The 20,165-nt window shown below is 43.3% G+C and overlaps 1 protein-coding gene across 4 annotated transcripts in view; it reads left to right on the forward strand.

Moving 5' to 3' along the window:
• The window catches only part of LOC311140536 (protein phosphatase 1 regulatory subunit 12A-like), a 62,914-nt gene extending 44,690 nt beyond the window's left edge, over nucleotides 1-18,224 (forward strand). For all 4 annotated transcript variants that reach the window (XM_084175625.1, XM_084175626.1, XM_084175628.1 and 1 more), the window contains 10 exons: nucleotides 6-176; nucleotides 394-661; nucleotides 3,441-3,574; nucleotides 3,860-3,925; nucleotides 10,120-10,136; nucleotides 10,426-10,540; nucleotides 10,672-10,776; nucleotides 10,933-10,980; nucleotides 13,431-13,481; nucleotides 16,504-18,224. In XM_084175625.1, coding sequence (XP_084031751.1) covers nucleotides 6-176; nucleotides 394-661; nucleotides 3,441-3,574; nucleotides 3,860-3,925; nucleotides 10,120-10,136; nucleotides 10,426-10,540; nucleotides 10,672-10,776; nucleotides 10,933-10,980; nucleotides 13,431-13,481; nucleotides 16,504-16,590 — 1,062 coding nt within the window. In that variant the 3' untranslated portion in view covers nucleotides 16,591-18,224. The remainder of the gene's footprint in view (nucleotides 1-5; nucleotides 177-393; nucleotides 662-3,440; nucleotides 3,575-3,859; nucleotides 3,926-10,119; nucleotides 10,137-10,425; nucleotides 10,541-10,671; nucleotides 10,777-10,932; nucleotides 10,981-13,430; nucleotides 13,482-16,503) is intronic.
• The last annotated feature ends 1,941 nt before the right edge of the window (nucleotides 18,225-20,165 follow it).

The following is a 20,165-nucleotide window of genomic DNA, read 5'->3' on the forward strand; positions in this document are numbered from 1 at the left end:
CTCAGGGTGTGACTCTGACTGACCTCCAAGAGGCAGAGAAGACCATCGGCAGGAGCCGCCCCACACGGACCCGGGAGGAGGAGAAGGAAGAGACTGAGAAACAAGACAAGGAGAAGAAGGAGACTGGTGAGACCAAGGAGGACGACTACCGGTCCAGGTACCGCAGCTTCGAAGAGGTATGTGAAGGCTTCCCCAATAGTTATTTACTATGCTCTATTATACATTTGGAAAAACAACATATAATGTGTTTACTGGTGATGTGTAAACTGAAAATCCCTTTTGAGATTTCAGAATAAATTAGTATTTTTTTGTGCAGTTTTCCTCAAGCCCAGGTTGATTGATCTGAAGACTGTAACCATTCCTGACTTCCTGTTCTCTTTCTCCTCTCTCCAGACTTACCAGCGATACCGTCCCTCCACCACTTCAACCACCTCCACCCTGAGCACGGCCTCCACCCCGTCCTCCTCCACTTCCCTGTCCACCTCCTCCAGCTCCCTCAACAGGCCCAACAGCCTGACGGGCATCACTTCCTCCTCCAGCTCCCTCAGCAGGCCCAACAGCCTGACGGGCATCACTTCCTCCTCCAGCTCTCTCAACAGGCCCAACAGCCTGACGGGCATCACCTCCTCCTACAGTCGCTCCTCTAGGGACACTGAGAAAGGTAAGCCATGAGAGCAGAGCTACGGGTTCAGATCTCTAAATGCAATGGATTGTATTAAACCTCATGTGTTACTGCCATTCGGTGTATCAGTATGATAAATCTATGTACTCGCATACTAAACTGTAAGCATACTGGACACACTGTCAGCAGTGCATTGATTGTGACTGAGTAGACACACATGCACGCATAAATATTATACTGAGATACTCCTGCTTTCAACAGCAGACCTATTCATTGAAAAAAAGAAGCTTGAGTTCTGCTGATGTTGAATGTATTCCCACATTGAGCTATGGCCAGAGTATCTATCATTATTAGATGTATAGCGCCTTCAGAAAGTATTCATTCTTGACATATTCTACATTTTGTTGTTACAGCTTGAATTCAAAATGGATTCGTTTTTCTCAGCCATCTACACACAATATCCCATGACAGTGAAAACATGTTTTTAGAAATGTTTCTTTGATTTTATTGAGTTACAGTTCATATAAGGAAATCAGTCAATTGAAATAAATTCATTAGGCCCTAATCTATGGGTTTTATATGACTGGGCAGCAGAATGAGTTTGTCCCCACAAAAGGGCTTTATTATAGACAGAAATACTCCTCAGTTTCATCAGCTATCCGGGTGGCTGGTCTCAGACGAATCCCGTAGGTGAAGAAGCCGGATGTGGAGGTCCTGGGCTGGCGTGGTTACACGTGGTCTGCGCTTGTGAGGCCGGTTGGACATACTGCCCAATTCTCTAAAATGACGTTGGGGGTGGCTTATGGTAGAGAAATTAAAATGTATGTCTCTGGCAACAGCTCTGATGGACATTCGTGCAGTCAGCATGCCAATTGCACGCTCCTTCAAAACTTAAGAAATCTGTGGCGTTGTGTTGCGTGACAAAACCTATATAAGGTCCCACATTGCATGTCAGAGCAGAAACTATACCATAAAGTCCAAGGAACTGTCCATAGTACTCCAAGAGAATTGTGATGAGGCATATAGAAGGAAGGGTATGAAAGTTTCCAAGAGCACAGTGGTCTCAATCATTGGGAAATTAAATGTCTGGAGAAAACCAGGCACAGCTCATCACCCGTCTAACACCATCCCTACCGTGAAGGATGGTGGTGGCAGCAGCATGCTATTGGGATGCTTTTCAGCGGCAGGGACTGGGAGACTGGTAAGGATAGCGGGAACAATGAATGGAGACATACAGGCATATTCTTGACGAGAACTTACTTCAGAGTGCAAATGACCTTAGACTGGGGCAAAGATTTACACTCCAACAGGACAATGACCCCAAGCGTGCAGCCAAAGCAACGCTGAAATGGCTTCAGAACAACAATGTGGAAGTCCTTGAGTGGCCCAGCCAAAGCCCAGACTTGAAATCTGTGGAAAGACTTGAAGATTGCTGTTCACCGCCGCTCCCCATCTAACTTAACAGAGCTTGAGAAAATCTGCAAGGAATAATGGGAGAAAATCCTCAAATCCAGAGGTGCAAAAGCTGTAAATGCAGCCAGAGGTGCTTCTACAAAGTATTGACTCGGGGGGGTGTGAATACTTTATGTTGTGAAATCTGTTATAATGTATTGTAATGTTTTTTTAAATGTATAACTGCCTTAATTTAGCCAGACCCCAGAAAGAGTAGCTGCTGCCTTGGCAGCAGCTAATGGGGATCCATAATAAAAACAAATGTAAATTAGATTTTTGTATTTCATTTTCAATAAATCTAAAAACATGTTTTCACTTTGTCGTTATGGGGTATTTTGTGTAGATGGGTGAAAAAATAATCCATTTTGAATTCAGGCTGTAACAAAACAAAATGTGGAATAAGTCAAGGGGTATGAATACTTTCTGAAGGCACTGTATCTAATAGCCATGTGAGCACAGACAGGTTAACCTGAATTCCACCCAGGCAGCATTGGTCCCTCGAACTCCCCACGGTCCAGATTCACATGGGAACTCCACAATATGCTTATTAAAACCACGGCGAGGGAGAAGATTTGGTTGCCTTAAATGAAATGGTTTCTCATCTCGGAGACTAAAGCACATTGTCTCATGTCAGATGGCGTCATTTTAACACGACACGCAGTTGCTAGGAGCCATCTGTCTAACCAAACGTGGAACTCCTCTCTAAAAATTTAGATTTTGCTCATCCGCCTAACACTAGTTCCTAATTCTGAAAATCACTCCGCTCTCCATAGCGATGACGCACTGGCTACTACGGCAAACCATGCTCAGTCAGCTGAGCAAGCGTTCTCGGATCCAAAGCTGTTTTCTCTCCTGAAATCTGGCCAATGCTCAATTGCGATACAAGGCTCGCTAGTGAAAGCAAATTAAACCAAAGATTTAAATTAAGTTTTACCGAACTAAGCTTTGATGGAATGAAACTTTGCTGTCAGCACATACACTGACTGTAATGAACACTATTGATAAAGTTCATGCTTATTTATTGGATAATAATAATAATAATAATAATATGCAATTTAGCAGACGCTTTTATCCAAAGCGACTTACATTTTTGCATACATTTTTTGTGTATGGGTGGTCCCGGGGATCGAACCCACTACCTTGGCGTTACAAGCGCCGTGCTCGACCAGCTGAGCTACAGAGGACCACCCATACCAGCCATGGATGACTGTTCGTTTTAGTCACCAGTTAGGCTCCTCAGTAAAGTCAAATGCAATTTGAAAATTTGATTTTGAGTTGACAATGTAAACAGGAAGCAGAATTGGAATTGACCCCAAGGTGCTAGGTGAGGTGCATGTGGCTCACTCAGTCTCTTTGTGATTGACAGAATCAGACAAGAAGCAGCAGCAGGAGGAGGAGAAAGAGGGAGAGGATAAGTCCCAGCCCCGCTCCATACGGGATCGCCGGCGGCCCCGTGAGAAGAGACGCTCCACCGGGGTGTCCTTCTGGACCCAAGATGGGGTTAGTGACTGACACACACTTTAATGTGGACATGCCTCAAGTATAATGATCAGAGCCCACTTGACCCACCCATAAGGCAATAAAGATACATGTCAGTTTTTGAAGTAAAAATCCATTTTATGGATTTAGCAGTACAACTACTCATGTGGTACTACACTGAAGTGCACCTCATGAAACACCTCTGGGTCTAGCTGATTGGGGATTTGGAGCCTGACTTTGGATTTGTTCTGAGAATAACTGTGTCCTGGGGCTGTTCCTGACCTCATGTCCCTCCTTGTATTCCAGAGTGATGACAATGACCCAGACCAGTCGGCGGACTCAGAGGAAGGCAGCATCAAGGGTGAACCTCAGGTAACCTCAGTCCACACAACCATGTAGAAATAAACCCACAATAGATGCGGTAAAGTCGTCAATGGAACGCAGGACGCTGTGATGCCCTCAATGGCGTAAATTCAACAAATCTGTGGAAATTCGTCAAGTCCGTAATTATCTATGTATTGATTTGAAACAGGCTCACAATGTGGATATTGGGATTTGGATATTTGGCTGTTTTTCGCTGCATAACATTTAGAAGTTGTCCCTTTTCACGTTTTCAAGAAGTGACTGCTAAATGCTAACTCCCGTTCATATGAGCTGGTTGCATAGCTAGCATACAGAAATTGGTTATGGAAGTCAGTTGTTTTAAACTCGAATGCAGTTGATTGGTGACGATGACATGAACATATATTGGGGTTGACATCCATACAACTATTATACTCAGATTTGTACTTCAACATATTGTGAAATATACATAAACAATAGCCTACATATAGGCTGTTCTTGCTGGGGGGCAATGAGGATATTCAAGACCTTTCCCCCACTCGTTTCCATGGCATTTCCATTGTTTTGGTTGAATTCCATTGACCTCTTTACCGCAACTGTCTGTGGTCAAACCTCCAGCCTGAGACCCAAACTAAAGGATAGACTGTTTTGATAAAACACATGCTTTTTAGTGACTGACCAGTGTTTTTTGGTGATGTTCAACCACCCCAATCAACTTCTTCCTGTAGTTGTTTCTCTCACTCTCTTTTGTGTATAGTCATGGCCAAGCAAGTGCCTCTGCTTTTCCTTTATTTGGCCTATTTTGGCCAACTTTGGTACTGTAAATACCTCTGACTTTGGATTTAATGGTTCCTCCTTTCCTTTGATTGTCCTGTCGCTAAGGTGACCTCAAACCCAAAACACTCTCCACCGTAGTTCACAGTAAGTTCCAAAACAAGCCACCACACAAAGGAAATGTGTCTTGCTCATGTCAAAGGTTGAACGTACAGGCAGTTTTCACTATTAGGAACGTTCTGCGAATGGAGGAGAAAGTGGAAGGAATTAAAACATTCTGGACTAGTTACTTTTTTGGACTAGTTATTGAAAAATGACAAATTCATATTTTTCACATGCAGTGAAAAACATCAGATATTCTGGCATCTGCTAGGACGTAATTTTAGTGGACAGGACATCCACCCTGTAATCATAGCTAAAGAACCCCCTACAGAGTTCCTTTGTAGCTTTGGGAGGGTAGAGGGGAAGGTCAGTGTGACTAACAAAAAATGGGTTGGGCCTCTTTGTATGTAAAGGGAGAGCAGCATTTTCTTGTTTATCTACAAAGCACTCATGCTTTGTCGATAAACAATATCTACTGTATCATTAATTCAATTTAGACTTACAAATTACCAAGCCCAGTCTCTGTATTTATGCAGGGCTCATCTGTAGGAGACCCTAGTCTCAGTATGACTTCCCTGTCAAAATAAAGGTTAAATAAGATGGAGTCTCCCTGGCTAGGTCTTCCTGTTTTTGGAAGGGGTGTAACCTGTGTAGTACTGCAGAGCGGAGCAGACAGCGATGTGGCCAGGCGCTTGGCTGCAGATCAGACGCACACAGTGGGAGGAGGGGGGCAGGCGGACGCAGCAACCAGACAGAAAGCCAGCGGATCTCTTTGTTGTTGGAGGCTGCACGATGGGGCGGGGCCTGAACGGAACACCAAATAGGAAATGGTCCATTATCTCTGCATGGATAGGAAAGCATTCAGGAAGAGCTGCTCTCTCCTGGCAGAGTTGATTTGGGTTTCTCCTAGGGCTGAGAATTGCAAGGAACCTCACGCTACGATGTTGTCACGATACTTAGGTGCAGATACGATATGTATTGATATTCTCCCAATTCTATGTGTATTGCGATTTGCTGTTTCAAACTATATTGCTCAATATATGTCTGCTACAGAGAGATGAGAGAGCATGAGAAAATGACTTTTGATCAGTCATGGAAATAAAAGGGCTGAACATGTTGGCTCACTATTTAAAAAGAAGATGGAGAGCAAGCTATAGGATGAAAAATACAAGAGTTTTGGCGCAGGTACAGTCGAATAGCGCTAGCTAACGCTACCTAGCAATTAAGGTTGAATATTTTACAAATCTTCCATCCTGAGAATAAATCACTTTTCTCCCGTGTAACCCGGTATTTCCCGCCAAACCGGAAGTGTCATTCAAAAGCATTTAAATAGGCCTATGTCTGGATTTGATTAGAGCTTTGATCGAAAATTCAAGCCGGATGCAACCTGAGCCTGATTTAAATACATATTATGAGCCCTACATTAAAGACATTTAATGAGTCGAAGCCCAAATGATTGTGACGTTATCCAATACATAGGCTATATGATATATAGGCTACTGCACATTAAGCACGGTAGAAAAACATAAAAGCACATAGATGTACAGTGGGGAGAACAAGTATTTGATACACTGCCGATTTTGCAGGTTTTCCTACTTACAAAGCATGTAGAGGTCTGTAATTCTTGTCATAGGTACACTTCAACTGTGAGAGACGGAATCTAGAAAATCACATTGTATGATTTTTAAGTAATTCATTTGCATTTTATTGCATGACATAAGTATTTGATATATCAGAAAAGCAGAACTTAATATTTGGTACAGAAACCTTTGTTTGCAATTACAGAGATCATACGTTTCCTGTAGGTCTTGACCAGGTTTGCACACACTGCAGCAGGGATTTTGGCCCACTCCTCCATACAGACCTTCTCCAGATCCTTCAGGTTTCGGGGCTGTCGCTGGGCAATACGGACTTTCAGCTCCCTCCAAAGATTTTCTATTGGGTTCAGGTCTGGAGACTGGCTAGGCCACTCCAGGACCTTGAGATGCTTCTTACGGAGACACTCCTTAGTTGCCCTGGCTGTGTGTTTCGGGTCGTTGTCATGCTGGAAGACCCAGCCACGACCCATCTTCAATGCTCTTACTGAGGGAAGGAGGTTGTTGGCCAAGATCTCACGATACATGGCCCCATCCATCCTCCCCTCAATACGGTGCAGTCGTCCTGTCCCCTTTGCAGAAAAGCATCCCCAAAGAATGATGTTTCCACCTCCATGCTTCACGGTTGGGATGGTGTTCTTGGGGTTGTACTCATCCTCCTTCCTCCAAACACGGCGAGTGGAGTTTAGACCAAAAAGCTCTATTTTTGTCTCATCAGACCACATGACCTTCTCCCATTCCTCCTCTGGATCATCCAGATGGTCATTGGCAAACTTCAGACGGGCCTGGACATGCGCTGGCTTGAGCAGGGGGACCTTGCGTGCGCTGCAGGATTTTAATCCATGACGGCATAGTGTGTTACTAATGGTTTTCTTTGAGACTGTGGTCCCAGCTCTCTTCAGGTCATTGACCAGGTCCTGCCGTGTAGTTCTGGGCTGATCCCTCACCTTTCTCATGATCATTGATGCCCCACGAGGTGAGATCTTGCATGGAGCCCCAGACTGAGGGTGATTGACCATCATCTTGAACTTCTTCCATTTTCTAATAATTGCGCCAACAGTTGTTGCCTTCTCACCAAGCTGCTTGTCTATTGTCCTGTAGCCCATCCCATCCTTGTGCAGGTCTACAATTTTATCCCTGATGTCCTTACACAGCTCTCTGGTCTTGGCCATTGTGGAGAGGTTGGAGTCTGTTTGAGTGTGTGGACAGTTGTCTTTTATACAGGTAACGAGTTCAAACCGGTGCAGTTAATACAGGTAATGAGTGGAGAACAGGAGGGCTTCTTAAAGAAAAACTAACAGGTCTGTGAGAGCCGGAATTCTTACTGGTTGGTAGGTGATCAAATACTTATGTTATGCAATAAAATGCCAATTAATTACTTAAAAATCATACAATGTGATTTTCTGGATTTTTGTTTTAGATTCTGTCTCACACAGTTGAAGTGTACCTATGATAAAAATTACAGACCTCTACATGCTTTGTAATTAGGAAAACCTGCAAAATCGGCAGTGTATCAAATATTTGTTCTCCCCACCATAGCTATACTATGGGTTAATACATGAAACAAGCTCCAGTAATCTTTTTGAGTGTGACCTGTATTACTGTATTGTACTATACTGTATTAAATGGACTGGAATTACGCACCTTGTTCAAACCATGATAAAGCAGGGAGAGAACATGCGATTCTGGTGCAGCACATGCGGCCTACAAATTTACAAGTATAGGCTAGTGAATTTGACATTTTTCATAATATTTCCCCTAATGTTATTAGCCTACCACCTCTTTCTCTCTAGTGTTGCTTCATTCCTTGCTCGCTTTCAACAGTTAAATGAAATAAGTTTCGTTGTCCTTATCTTAATCATTCTAATGACATGCTTGAATAATATAGGACTAGAATGAGATGCAGAAGGCTTTCAATTCTCCACGAGGATTGAATGGTTATGGACCTGAATAAATAACTTCTATAGCGTACTGCCATCGCGCATTCACTCTTTCAAACTACCTGTGAGTTCTATTGGCTGCTGTATTTAACATTCAGCAAACGAGTTTGCGTCCCTCTTCGAATAGTCGATCTTGAACAGGATGATCTATTTTGGATGCAATTTGAATGTAATTGATGAGAGCGAAAGACTGCGAGAGAGTGCTCGCTCGTGAATTGATTTAATGCAGCGATATAGGAGTGTTTTAAAATGCTGCAGCTGCAAAAAATATATATATTTACCATTTCAAAAAAGGAGGAGACCCCAGCCAGATGGAGATGTGTAAATTAGACGTGCATTCGGTCTTTATTACTGTAGCATAGGCTATGCTGCAGCGAATGGAAGTCTACCTGTCACAATGCAAAGTTACCATGATGAGATGATAGGTCTACATACTGAGATGAGCTGTCGGTCCCCACCCTGAGATCTGATGATTCATCATGCTTTGACCAGAGAGAAGGCCTTAGAGAATCCTGATTTAGACAACACATATCATTTAAGTTCTATTTCACGTCATGCTGTTAATATAAATAATGTATTATAATTTACCGGTTCTCTGTTATTTATCCCGGGAAAAGGGAGTGGTTTTGGGCAGTAAATCTGTAAATCTCGGTAACCGGGTTCCCGACATTCAACCCTACTAGCAATATGTTTACAAATCGATACTCGCAGTCAAAGTATCGCTATAATATCGTCCATAATAATATTGCGATATGTAACTAGTTTCACCCCTCCAGTTCTGCCCACTTGATTTTAGGAGGTAAACTTAGCTGGCCTTTTTATTGTGGTGAAAGTCATGGATAACTGGAGTTAGATGGAAGAATGTCCCTGCATTTATCAATTACTTGCAGTGTGAAGTGAAGCACACAGTTTTTTTTCACGACTTGAGGGAGATTTGAATTTGCCAAGATCTGAAAAATATATCATAACCTTATAGAAGTAGGCTAAAACATGCTGTGGTGTTTTTGTTAAGCAGTATATTTTTCTGACAAACCTGTAATTCAACCAGTTGTACATGTCAGTTTTCTTCCCCCTCACCATTTTAATCTCTGTAGCTAAGGTCTTAAAGATATGCTGACACAAGTGCTTTTCCTGGCAATCGGGCTCCTTCAGCTTCAGGAAGCCAACAGCAATTTGAATACCGCTGTAGGCTTGGCCCTCTGACCCCCATCCCGCCTGCTCCCTAACCCCACTCTGAGGCCCTCTGCTGGAGCAGCGGGTGCTAGGAGAGGCTGGGGATCTGGGGCAGGCCCTGAGGCACTGGCAGGCTTGGCAGCCGTTCAGGAATGTGGTGGGGGGGGGGGGACTGTTGCAGTGCAGAGGGGTCAGGTGCTATGAGAGGGAGAGGCTCGGCGCTGAGAGGGGGTAGACACTGATTTATCCAACATCTGGCTTGTCAACGCTTTCCAAGTCAAGGAGGCAGACCTTTTGAAGCCAAGGAAATGAATAACCGAGCAGTACATATCATTTAGTATTTTTGTAACACTCAACTTGCCACAGCTAGCTAGTTGTTATTTACAAAAAGATTGGACTAAAAAATGTGCTAGGAGAATAGAATGCCACCTTAAACATCCTGTTTTCAGTGTGTTCATTGTGATGCTCCACTCACTGCTCCAAACATTCCCTGGCAGAACAACAAAACTCTAAAATGCACTCTAATTGATAATCTAGACAACAGGAAAACTGCACTGCTCTGAATCTGTCATGTGGATTTGCTTGATTTAACATCGGGTGAAGACATTAAATCACTTCTGTTTTTCTTTTCTTTTCACAGAGCGACCGACTGTCCAGGTACGTACCAAATTCAGTTTCGTCTGTCCCAAATGGCTCCCTATATAGTGCACTACCTTTGACCATGGCCCATAGGTCTCTGGTCAAAAGTAGTGCACTATGTAGGGAATAGGGTGCCATTTGGGAATTCATCCTTCCTGTCTGCTATTTACCCTTCACTTGGAGGGCTTGATCCACTTTGGACCAAATCAACCGTTGACAACCTTGTATATGGCAGTGTAAATATTAGATATGGTCAAATAGATAATGTAACTGTAGAGGTAAGTGTCCATGTTTCTATTCTCTTCAGGAATGAAAGCAGCACTTCCTCTTCCGACCGATATGACCACCTGGGTAGCCGTGGCGAGGGTCGCAGGTCATTCTCAAGCAGGCTGGACCGAGACGATAGCACTGACTACAAGAAGGTACAGGAGCTCCCGGACACTCACCTTCTACCTTAGTTAAGATCACACCAGACTCAATAACACCACCATAGAAATAGTCATTCTTCCCTGTGAAGTTAGATTTTTTTTCTCACTGTTGTTTTTCCTCTCAGCTTTATGAGCAGATCCTAGCAGAGAATGAGAAGCTGAAGGCCCAGTTACGTGACACAGACCTGCAGCTGACTGACTTGAAGCTACAGCTGGAGAAGGCCACACAGGTGAGGCACTGGGGCCAGGCTGCACAGTACAGTTGGGAAATTAGCACGTATCATGTAGCATTAGCGTAAGTTGCCTCAGCATTAGCATCACTCATTGGGAATAAATAGGGGCTGTTCCTCGCTAACTGTGGGTTATCGACTTTGCTTGTGTTACAGAGGCAGGAACGCTTTGCTGACCGGTCGCAGCTTGAGATGGAGAAAAGGGTAATGATTATTACGTGTTTTATGTTTTTAACTTATTTCATCATTTTCCCCAACAAATGAATGAACTCAAAAATGAGTTGTATGTATGAAAGGCACTTAAAAATAAAAGTATTATTATTGGCTTGAACTGAATTGGTAATGCTAGTGGTAATCAATGCCAACTGGTTTATGTCTGAAGGTTACAAGCAGGCCCCAATTTCAGCTGGGTGGTATGGTCTTATAAACCTGACTACTTTCTACAGTCTACTGCCTCTGCTGCTGGCTGTCTCACCATGCCCATATAGCTGGCTGGGGGCGTGCCACCCCACCCAAGCACGAGCTACCTACCTTCTCTCACGTGTTTTGTTAAAAAAAAAATAGCCAGTGTGTGGTCACTTCTTCTCCAGAGTTTTTGTGTAGTGTGTGATAGTGAGTATACATGATGGATTGTTTCAATGTAAATGTTATCTTCTGCATGTGCTTTTTGCCATTCTTCTTGGCAAGTGTTCCTCATCCCAATTTTGAGTAACTTTCACTCATATCACCTTAACGACTGACTCAAACATCCCCTTTATGACTGACACAAACATCCCCTTAAAGACAACAGGCACATGTAGTTCACAAAACATTTTATCCTCAACTCAAAACATCTTCCATGAATGATTTACTCATACCCTAGTCTATTGCTTTAGTCTGCGTAAAGTCCATGTTATAACCGGATTTCAGATCACCTTCCCTTGATCACCTTCCCCTGGCATTCCCTAAAGTCAGCATACCTCCAGACCTTCACAGCTTGGGTCTTCCTTTGCAAACGAAGCCAAATGTTTTTATTTTATTTTAGTTGCATTGGTCATGCCAGTATGGCTGACATTTACCATTAGTAATTTCATTAACTTGTCATGATTAGATAACCACAGCCTTTAACCACATCAGGAGAAAATGGGACATGCAGCACTAAACATGTTAGGGCTTTAGATTAGCCTCCATGGTTCTGGCTTTGACATGCTTCACAGTCATGCGTGTGTACCTCACCCTCTCGCCTCTCTCTCTTCATAAAGCTCCACAACCTGCATCTGTTATCTGACGTTCACACCTCATCTCCACAGTCACTGTACTGGATAGAACTGCAGCTAGGTTTTACGGGCGGTGTTCATTTTGCCGGCTATTTAGTTTTAGTCTGTGTTTTAGTCTTAAAATACCTTTTTAGTCTTAGCAACATTTTAGCCACATAGTCAGTACATTATTTTCTAAAAGAAAATGAATATTTAGGCTACTTCTAACTTCCATCATGTGCACATTCAGATGGCCTTGTCCAACTAGGCCTATTATCTCCTTGTATACTTTAGTTGGTAACATTGATATTGTGGCAGATTGAAACTAATGCCAGCCATAATTAACCATATAGGCTATAAATCCTTGGCTACAGGTTAAACAATTTACAACTCTGTTTTCCTCCCCATCATAACCGTCAAGGGGGGTAAATAACAGTGGTTTCTTGATAAGGGGAGAATTTGAGCTTTCCCAAAATGTCAGAAGTATTACTGTACTCCTAATATTTAACAGATGGCATTCGTTTTTTCCCCATAGGAAAAAAGCAACCACTCGCATTTGCGGACCGCGGCACGAGAGCGGCAACACAGATGAATAAAAGTGCAAATGGGAAAATAGAGGTTCTGATGTGATAAACAAAAATAGCCTACATGAAAGTAAGAGTAAACATTACTGTTTCTAGTTGAGGTTAGTTACAAGTAGTGTCCTGGCACCTGGCTTCGCGTCAGTTCAAAAGATTGACGAGTGATTTGAAGTGACCTGGGTAGCTGTGTGGGAGGAGAGCTGGGTAGATCAACTCAGACCGCGCAACTGAAAGATGTCAATTCTGCAAACAAACATGTCCAATCTGAAGCATGTATGCATGCAGAATATTTAATGCAGTCCTTTCATTGGCAGAATTCACATCTTTCAGTTCCGCGGTCTGCAGCTGATTGAGCTGATCTGCCCAGCTATCCCACACAGCTCCAGGCGGTCACTTCAGTCACTCATCAATCTGTTTAACTGCTGCGAAGCCAGGTGCCAGGATACTTGACTGCCGAATTAAATTAAATGTCCATTAGTGTCACGTGGGAGTCTCGTCACATTTTCGTTGACTAAAATGTAAAGTAATTTGTGATAGTTGTCGTTTTTTCCCCAGGGAATCTCGTCTCGTTATCATAGTGTTAGTCAGGAAAAATAGGTTGTTGACGAGTGTTTTTCATCATTATTGTTGACAAACGAACACTGCTGTCAGTCACTCAAGGCTGTAACAGCCGAGCTGCCGAGCTATGGCCTTCGTTTTGTCCACGAGGTGTGAGGTAACATAACTGAAGCAGTTTGTGGGAGCTTGGATGTGGTGGTTGTCTTGCGTGGTGTTTTCAATGCTCCTCTCCCTCTTCTTTAAACCCAGGGTTAACATCTGTTTGTCCCCCTCCCTGCAGGAAAGAAGAGCTCTAGAAAGGAAGATCTCTGAGATGGAGGAGGAACTCAAGGTACTGTCTCATGTGACTGGGCCCTCAGGGGTGACCCGTGCTGGGAGTATGTGGTTGGGTGTATGCCCTATTTGTGTGTAGGGCACCAGAAGGTTGTGAGTGACATAATTACATATTGCCCCTTTAAGATCGGGGACAGCAGTCAATATTCCAATATTGTTAAACATACTGTATACATTAGCTGTACTATATTAGTATGCCCTGTTGAAATGTATTGCTGAACAAAGTTACTATACAGGATAGCATTTTTTCCACAGGCCCAATGTTCCATTTGATAAACTCTCTGGTGCTGTCAATTATATCATGGTATTTGTATAACGAAACAATCTTAACTGACAGTCAGCATAGTGCTGTTGTCACTGTTTGATTTGAGCCCCCAGTGTTTGATTTAAGCCCCCACTGTGTATCCGGTCTATGGTGTGTATTCTGAATATGTGTGTATTCACCTGTGTGTGTGTGTGTTCCGTATTTATGACATTTTGGGATGCTCTATATAATCTATGTCGACGTAACTCGTAAGCTCTTCTAACTAAGGAGATGACAGATTGGATGTTCTCAAACTGTGCAGCAAAATCCATTATGTCAGAGTCAGCAAGTGTTCTTCCTTCTTCTTCCCAGCACTGCCATAATGTAGTGTTAATTTCTAGGTCATAAGGAGCCCAGCGATCAGATCTGTCTTCCATTCTACTCTGCTACCGTAGATCGCCATCTCTCCTACATGCCAGTCTGCCTGGAAAGCACTTGTCATTCCTCCAGTTCCAAACTCTGTCCCATTTTCCTAACAATCTCCTTTTTCTGTTTTGTCTTCTCTTTGCCCCCTCTTATCCTCTCTATCATTTGTATTGGCCCCTCATTGTCTTCCATTCTTTCTCTCCCTTCTGGTACACTCTCCCATCTCCCCCTTTTTCTCTGCCCTCTGCTGGTTTGACTCGCTCTCTTGCGCTTTCTCTTGTTCTCTCTCTCTCTCTCTCTCTCTCCCCCCACTCTCTCTCTCTATCTCCCCCCACTCTCTCTCTCTCTCTCTCCCCCCACTCTCTCTCTCTCTCTCTCTCTCCCACTCTCTCTCTCTCTCTCTCTCTCTCTCTCTCTCTCCCACTCTCTCTCTCCCGCTCTCTCTCCCTGTGTTGTGGTTTTCCTGCAGAACCTCCCAGAGGTAAAGCAGGTTCAGGCCCTGCGTCAGGTCAAAGAGCGGCTGCAGGCAGAGAACAGGGCCCTGGCCCGCGTGGTGGTCAAGCTCTCCCAGTCAGCCTGCAGCCAGCTGCCCCCCTCCGTGGACCTGTAGCCCTGCCCAACCGCTCCCCCTCACCCTCCCTTCTCATGCTCCATTCGTGCTCCGACCGCACCCATAGACAGGCAGGTCCCCAGCCGCCCAACTACAAGGTTATTCCCCCCGGAGACTGACTCACCCTACCTCCCCAGACCTCTCTGGTGTTCATATTGGGGGAGTGTGTTTTGAGTGGGCACTTTCCATTTACAGTACCCATATTTTACAGTATAGTGAAATGTTATTTTCATTCAGGTAAGTATCAATTCAGGTGTTCATTTTCATATAAGCAAATATGTACTACTTTATTGTTAGTGCAGTACCTGAAGTATAAATATTGGACTACATGATTAGGTCTTTTATGCAGTTGATTTTACTAGATCATTTGATGTACTGTAAAGGAGAGTGCCCCATTTTGTTTTTCCCCCCAGTGTGCTGTCTTGAAGTCTTTATCAGGGAGGGCCGTTGTTTCGTTTGGCTTGTTTCTGGTTTCTTTGCATGACGTGGCTTTCTTTTTGCGTCAAATGGCGGACATGTTAAAAAAAAAACGGACACATTTCCTTTCCCCTCAGTGTCTTTCTCCAGTCCTACCCCGTTTCAATTCACTCTTATAGATGCCATCAACCCAGCTTTGAGACCGGGTCACCCCCATAATGCAGGTTTACACTTGGTCTGATTTAAATTCCAAGTGAAATGTGACCTAGACATATTAATTTGGCTAATGATTCAAGGTCCATTACATACCATAAGATGCTCAGGTTGGTTGATTGTCATCTGTAATAAAATGCTTTATAGTTTTGCAGTGGACAGTGAAGTTTTGCTCTTCATCTCCCTGGATGTTCAGTTGTTCCCTATGTGAGTGCTGAAGTGTTTCAAGAGGGACTGGACAGTCCTCCATGTTTGCTCTGCCCAAGGCAATGCACTACTGCATGGCTTTATGAATCTGCTTAGCCCAGTATGGTTTTAATTGATATTAATGAGGGAATTATACCTGTAAATTATCATCTGTGACTCATTGTGATTAGTTATATTTTCAGTTGTCAAACAAACTGGTTAGTATTTCGTAGGTCTCTCGTAATATTACCCACTTAATCCACAACACTTTGGCACCACACTGAGTATTGTGTTAATAAATAGTTAAAGCGGTAGGGTATCCCTTATTCAGATAGCTAGTCAGAATGACCCTAATGAGTGTCATAGGGCTTTTAAGTCAATTTATTGTATCTATTTCAGACTAAACTCACAAACTGTGACCAAGATGACAGGCAGTGGTGTAATTATGTTAGTGAATAATGTACCTACTATAATTCTGTTAAGGCAGAGTTGTTGTATTACCATTACTTTCTTATAAGAAAAGAACAGCAGTTAGTTTGGAAACTTAGTTCAAGGCAGAAACGGGTATTGGGTGGGGAATGGCCCCATTTCCACTTCCAATCCTGACTGCGAGATGGTGTTAGCTTTACACATGGTAAGTCGACCTCACAAATACAAATGGAAGAACCGAATATTTGATGCTGCAACAGTTTTAGTTGTCGCTCATGTGTTTTTTTGGCCCTGTATGCTTCAAACAAAGGAGCACTGTTTGTGCTGAGAAAATAAATGACAATAAAAAAATGGTTGAGACTGGCTCATCAAAGATGCTGATGACACGCTGCAATTAACAGTTTCTAGAACTGGGCTGACTGGTAAACCTCAACGTGTCTCTGTGGTGACATGTCTCTAAGCCTGTTTCCCTATCTTCCTTTTGTTCTCTTCCAGACGCTACCAGACTTGAAAGCAGACAACCAGAGACTAAAGGACGAGAACGGAGCTCTTATTCGAGTCATTAGCAAGCTTTCCAAGTAGAACAGACCCCCTCCCCGCCCTCCTGCACCCGCCCACTCCTCCATGGCAGTGACTAATGGAATTGCAACTTTTAGGTATTAATTGCAAGAGACATCAGCAACAGGAAGCCTCCTTCTCTCAGCTCTTCTATCCCTCGCTCCTCTCCTCTACCACCACCACAGCATCCTCCCATCCATTTCCTCCCTCTCTCCATTAGGTTATTATCCACTTCAACCTGTGGCTGCTCTCCAGATAGAACCACTGAGTTTACATTAGCAAAGGAAAGGGTTGTGAACGGCATGTAAAAGCCTTTGCGGGCGGGGAAGCCTCAACTATTTAACCAATAAGCCTTAGTTGTACATAAAACACTTGTATCGATCTCTCGGCTGTCACAGAAGAACAGTTATTTCACCTGATTTTATTTGTGCCACAAACTCTTATTTCATCTTTTTGTTTTCATTTCCTGTTTGTTCCTCGACCTACATACAAGGGTTGTGCGATGTGTAGTTGTCCTGTTCTTTCTGACCCCCCCCCCTCCCCCAGAAGAAGTCCCACCCTGTTTTTGGAGGCTCTGTCGCCCAGCAGAATACTTCCCAGTTGTACCCTGTCTTAGTGCACACAACCTCCCACCCCCATCCCTACCCCGACACACACCACACGCACACACCTCTATCCACGCCACCCACCCCCTTTCCATTTCTGTACCTTTGTGTGTCTCCTTCAGAGGTAAATGGAATTATCGCTTTACGGAACAGGTGGACTTGGTGGAATTTAAGCTTTCACTGTATGTGCAATATGCATTTATTTCTAATAAAAATGCTTTAATGATGAGTCCATCACTAGTAGGATTTTCACTCCTCTTCCATCTTTCCATCGCTCACCCCTTTCACCGACCCTCACCCCCCTCTTTTCTTTAAGTTTGTAGTGTAGTCGTTGGTTTATACTCTGTATTTCTCACTTCGTTTTAGCAGGTACTGAGTGATGCTGTATGTATTGTTTGAGACCAGCACATGGCATGCATTTATGATTCCCGTCTGTTACTATTAAAAATATACAAACTCCAGAGGACAAAAAAAGTGTGTTTTTAACTATTTTCTTCATTTATAGTCTAAAGACATTGGATTACAATAGGGCCTCTCTCTTAAAGGGAATGGCTGGCAGTGTTCAGTTCTTTTTCTTTCCAGTTTTAAGTGTTCGCGGTAATTGTGAGATACAAATAATATAATTGCTTCACTACATTTGACACATTGTATTCAGTATCTTTGGACGAATGCGGTTCATTTTCTTTTCATTTTTTTTTTTTTTTTTTTAAGCCGTAGTATTAGCCAAGGTGTTGTCACTAAAAGATCTTAGGTATTTACAATGTCTACATGCACTGTCAATGCCATGTGAGGAGTATTTTATGTCAGCCACCATCAAAATAAAGTCCATGCATCAAACACATTATGCATTTCAGTGGCCTTTTATGGATACTGTAGTAAAGAAAACACGTTGCTGTAGTTGGACTGTTGGCCATCTCCTCTTGGTTTACATTTTTGCTGTTTTTCCTTTTTAAATTTCCCATCTTGTAAAATAGGCGTGTGGCTTCATTCATGCGAGCTGTGCTGTGACTACCAACCACTGAAGAGTTCATTAAAAATAAACTTGTACATTGTAAAGACCTTGTATTGGCTATTTTATTCTTGTCATTCATTCAATTGTTCACTTGAAGGTGACTTTATAGCCCTTCAGGTATTCTAACCTGTCACTTCTCTGTGAATAGTTTCTTATCTGGCTTGACCTCTTTCTGCAGTGGTACCCCCATAGTACAGCAGAAACATGTTTCTTGGGTCATCTCTGCTGTGTTATGGAGGTCCCCAACTCCAACAACCGGCTAAAGCTGTGGAGGACCTTCAAAGATGTCCACGTTGGTGTCTGTCAACTACTACCTGTATTTTATTTAGGACAAACGAGTACATGTTTTAAGAAATGACAAGGTCTACTCATTCCTATTCATGTGTACCAATAACATTTTAAAGTTTATTTTCACTCAAATAGAATGGAAACACCCAGCTCAGCCGGGGAGAGCCCAACATCCATGCTCCTCTAGGCCTACAGCCACCACCACCTCAGGTCAGTTTGTTTCAACTGCAATAATAAGGATGTGATATAGACCCATGTCAACCATGGATCAGTTTCTCCTGGTCCATAAATTACTTTCAGGTTGAGGAACCATCTAACCTCGTCCCCAGTCTAACGTGCAAATAATCCTGGGATATCAACGATTCAAAGTTGGACTTAGTGGGAGTGACTATACTAAGTAAAGTATTTGTCATTTAATTTGAGTGAATCACACCATTGTGGGGAGGGTTAGGGGTGGGCTTTGTTGCCACATCAGGTTAGGATAATTAACGCAACAGTTTAGGTGAATTAACTTAGCAGGTTAGGAGAAAGAGGTTAATGTTAGGAAAAGGGTTAAGCTAATGCCACAGTTGTCAACAACTGTTGTCCCCGACGCGACCACTAGATGGCTCGGTAAGCCTACGTCAACTCCCTCTAGCCACAACGGTAGAAACGTAGACAAAGTATCTGTGGCGACAAATCATGTCTGCTTTACGATACTCCATTACAGCAATAGACCCGCTCATACAGAGTGATTGCTAATTATGTCGAATCACCTTTCTTGTATTGTATGCTACCTTCTATAAGACAATTACAAGCTTTGTTTGATAAGACACTTGAGTTGAGAGGAACGGAAATACCTTGAAGCAATGATCCCAATCATCTTGACCTGGGCATTGCCTTGTCACTAGTGTTGGGTCTACAAATGTTTCTGTCATTAATGTGCTTGTGTTACAATAATGAGCCCTCATCCATCCTGGAGTGTTATAACTGGAACAGACAGGAGGAGCTTAATGTGGAGCGGAATAAGGGGCTGCACTAAAAATGAGTATTAAGGGCAACGACTGCATCGTGGGAAATATAGTTTATGAACACCTTGTGGAGCACAGGCCTAAATTGGGACCTATCACCAGGAAACATCCAGTGGTGTGCAGATATTTCACCTGAGGACAACATGGTATTTGACCAGGAAATACAGCTGATGAGCCAGTCAGACACTTCCTGGCCCAAAACGGCTGGGTGATGTCAGATGACCCCCTGAGGAACTTTGCAGAGACAGGTCAGCTGATAGTTCAGTAGTATTAGGTTCCAGGTCAGCTGCTAGTTCCGTTGTAACTGGGGCCTAGCGATAGGCCTAAAATTCTCATATCCAGTCTATACCAAAAGGGGGTGGTAAAGATGTACCTTTCCCCGAGAAATGTGAATTTTCCAGTTTAGAGAGAATTGATATTTCTAACTTCTCTGTCTTATCCCCGTCTGGCTCTCTACATTGTACCTGAGGGAAGAGCTGCTCTGCTGGGGAGACAGCCTGAAACTGTGTTAAACTAGAGGACTGCCCCTACCTGTGGGCCCACATAAAGTAGTACACAGAGATCACGGCCAAACGCTTTGCAGGCGTACGCCTGGACAACTGTCGCTCCACTCCCCTACACGTGCATGGCTGAGGAACAGAATGCTGATCTGACTGTACATGCACACATTCATATCTGCATATC

This window comes from Coregonus lavaretus (genome assembly GCF_964263955.1).
Source record: "Coregonus lavaretus genome assembly, chromosome: 13".
NCBI classification, from domain to species: domain Eukaryota; kingdom Metazoa; phylum Chordata; class Actinopteri; order Salmoniformes; family Salmonidae; genus Coregonus; species Coregonus lavaretus.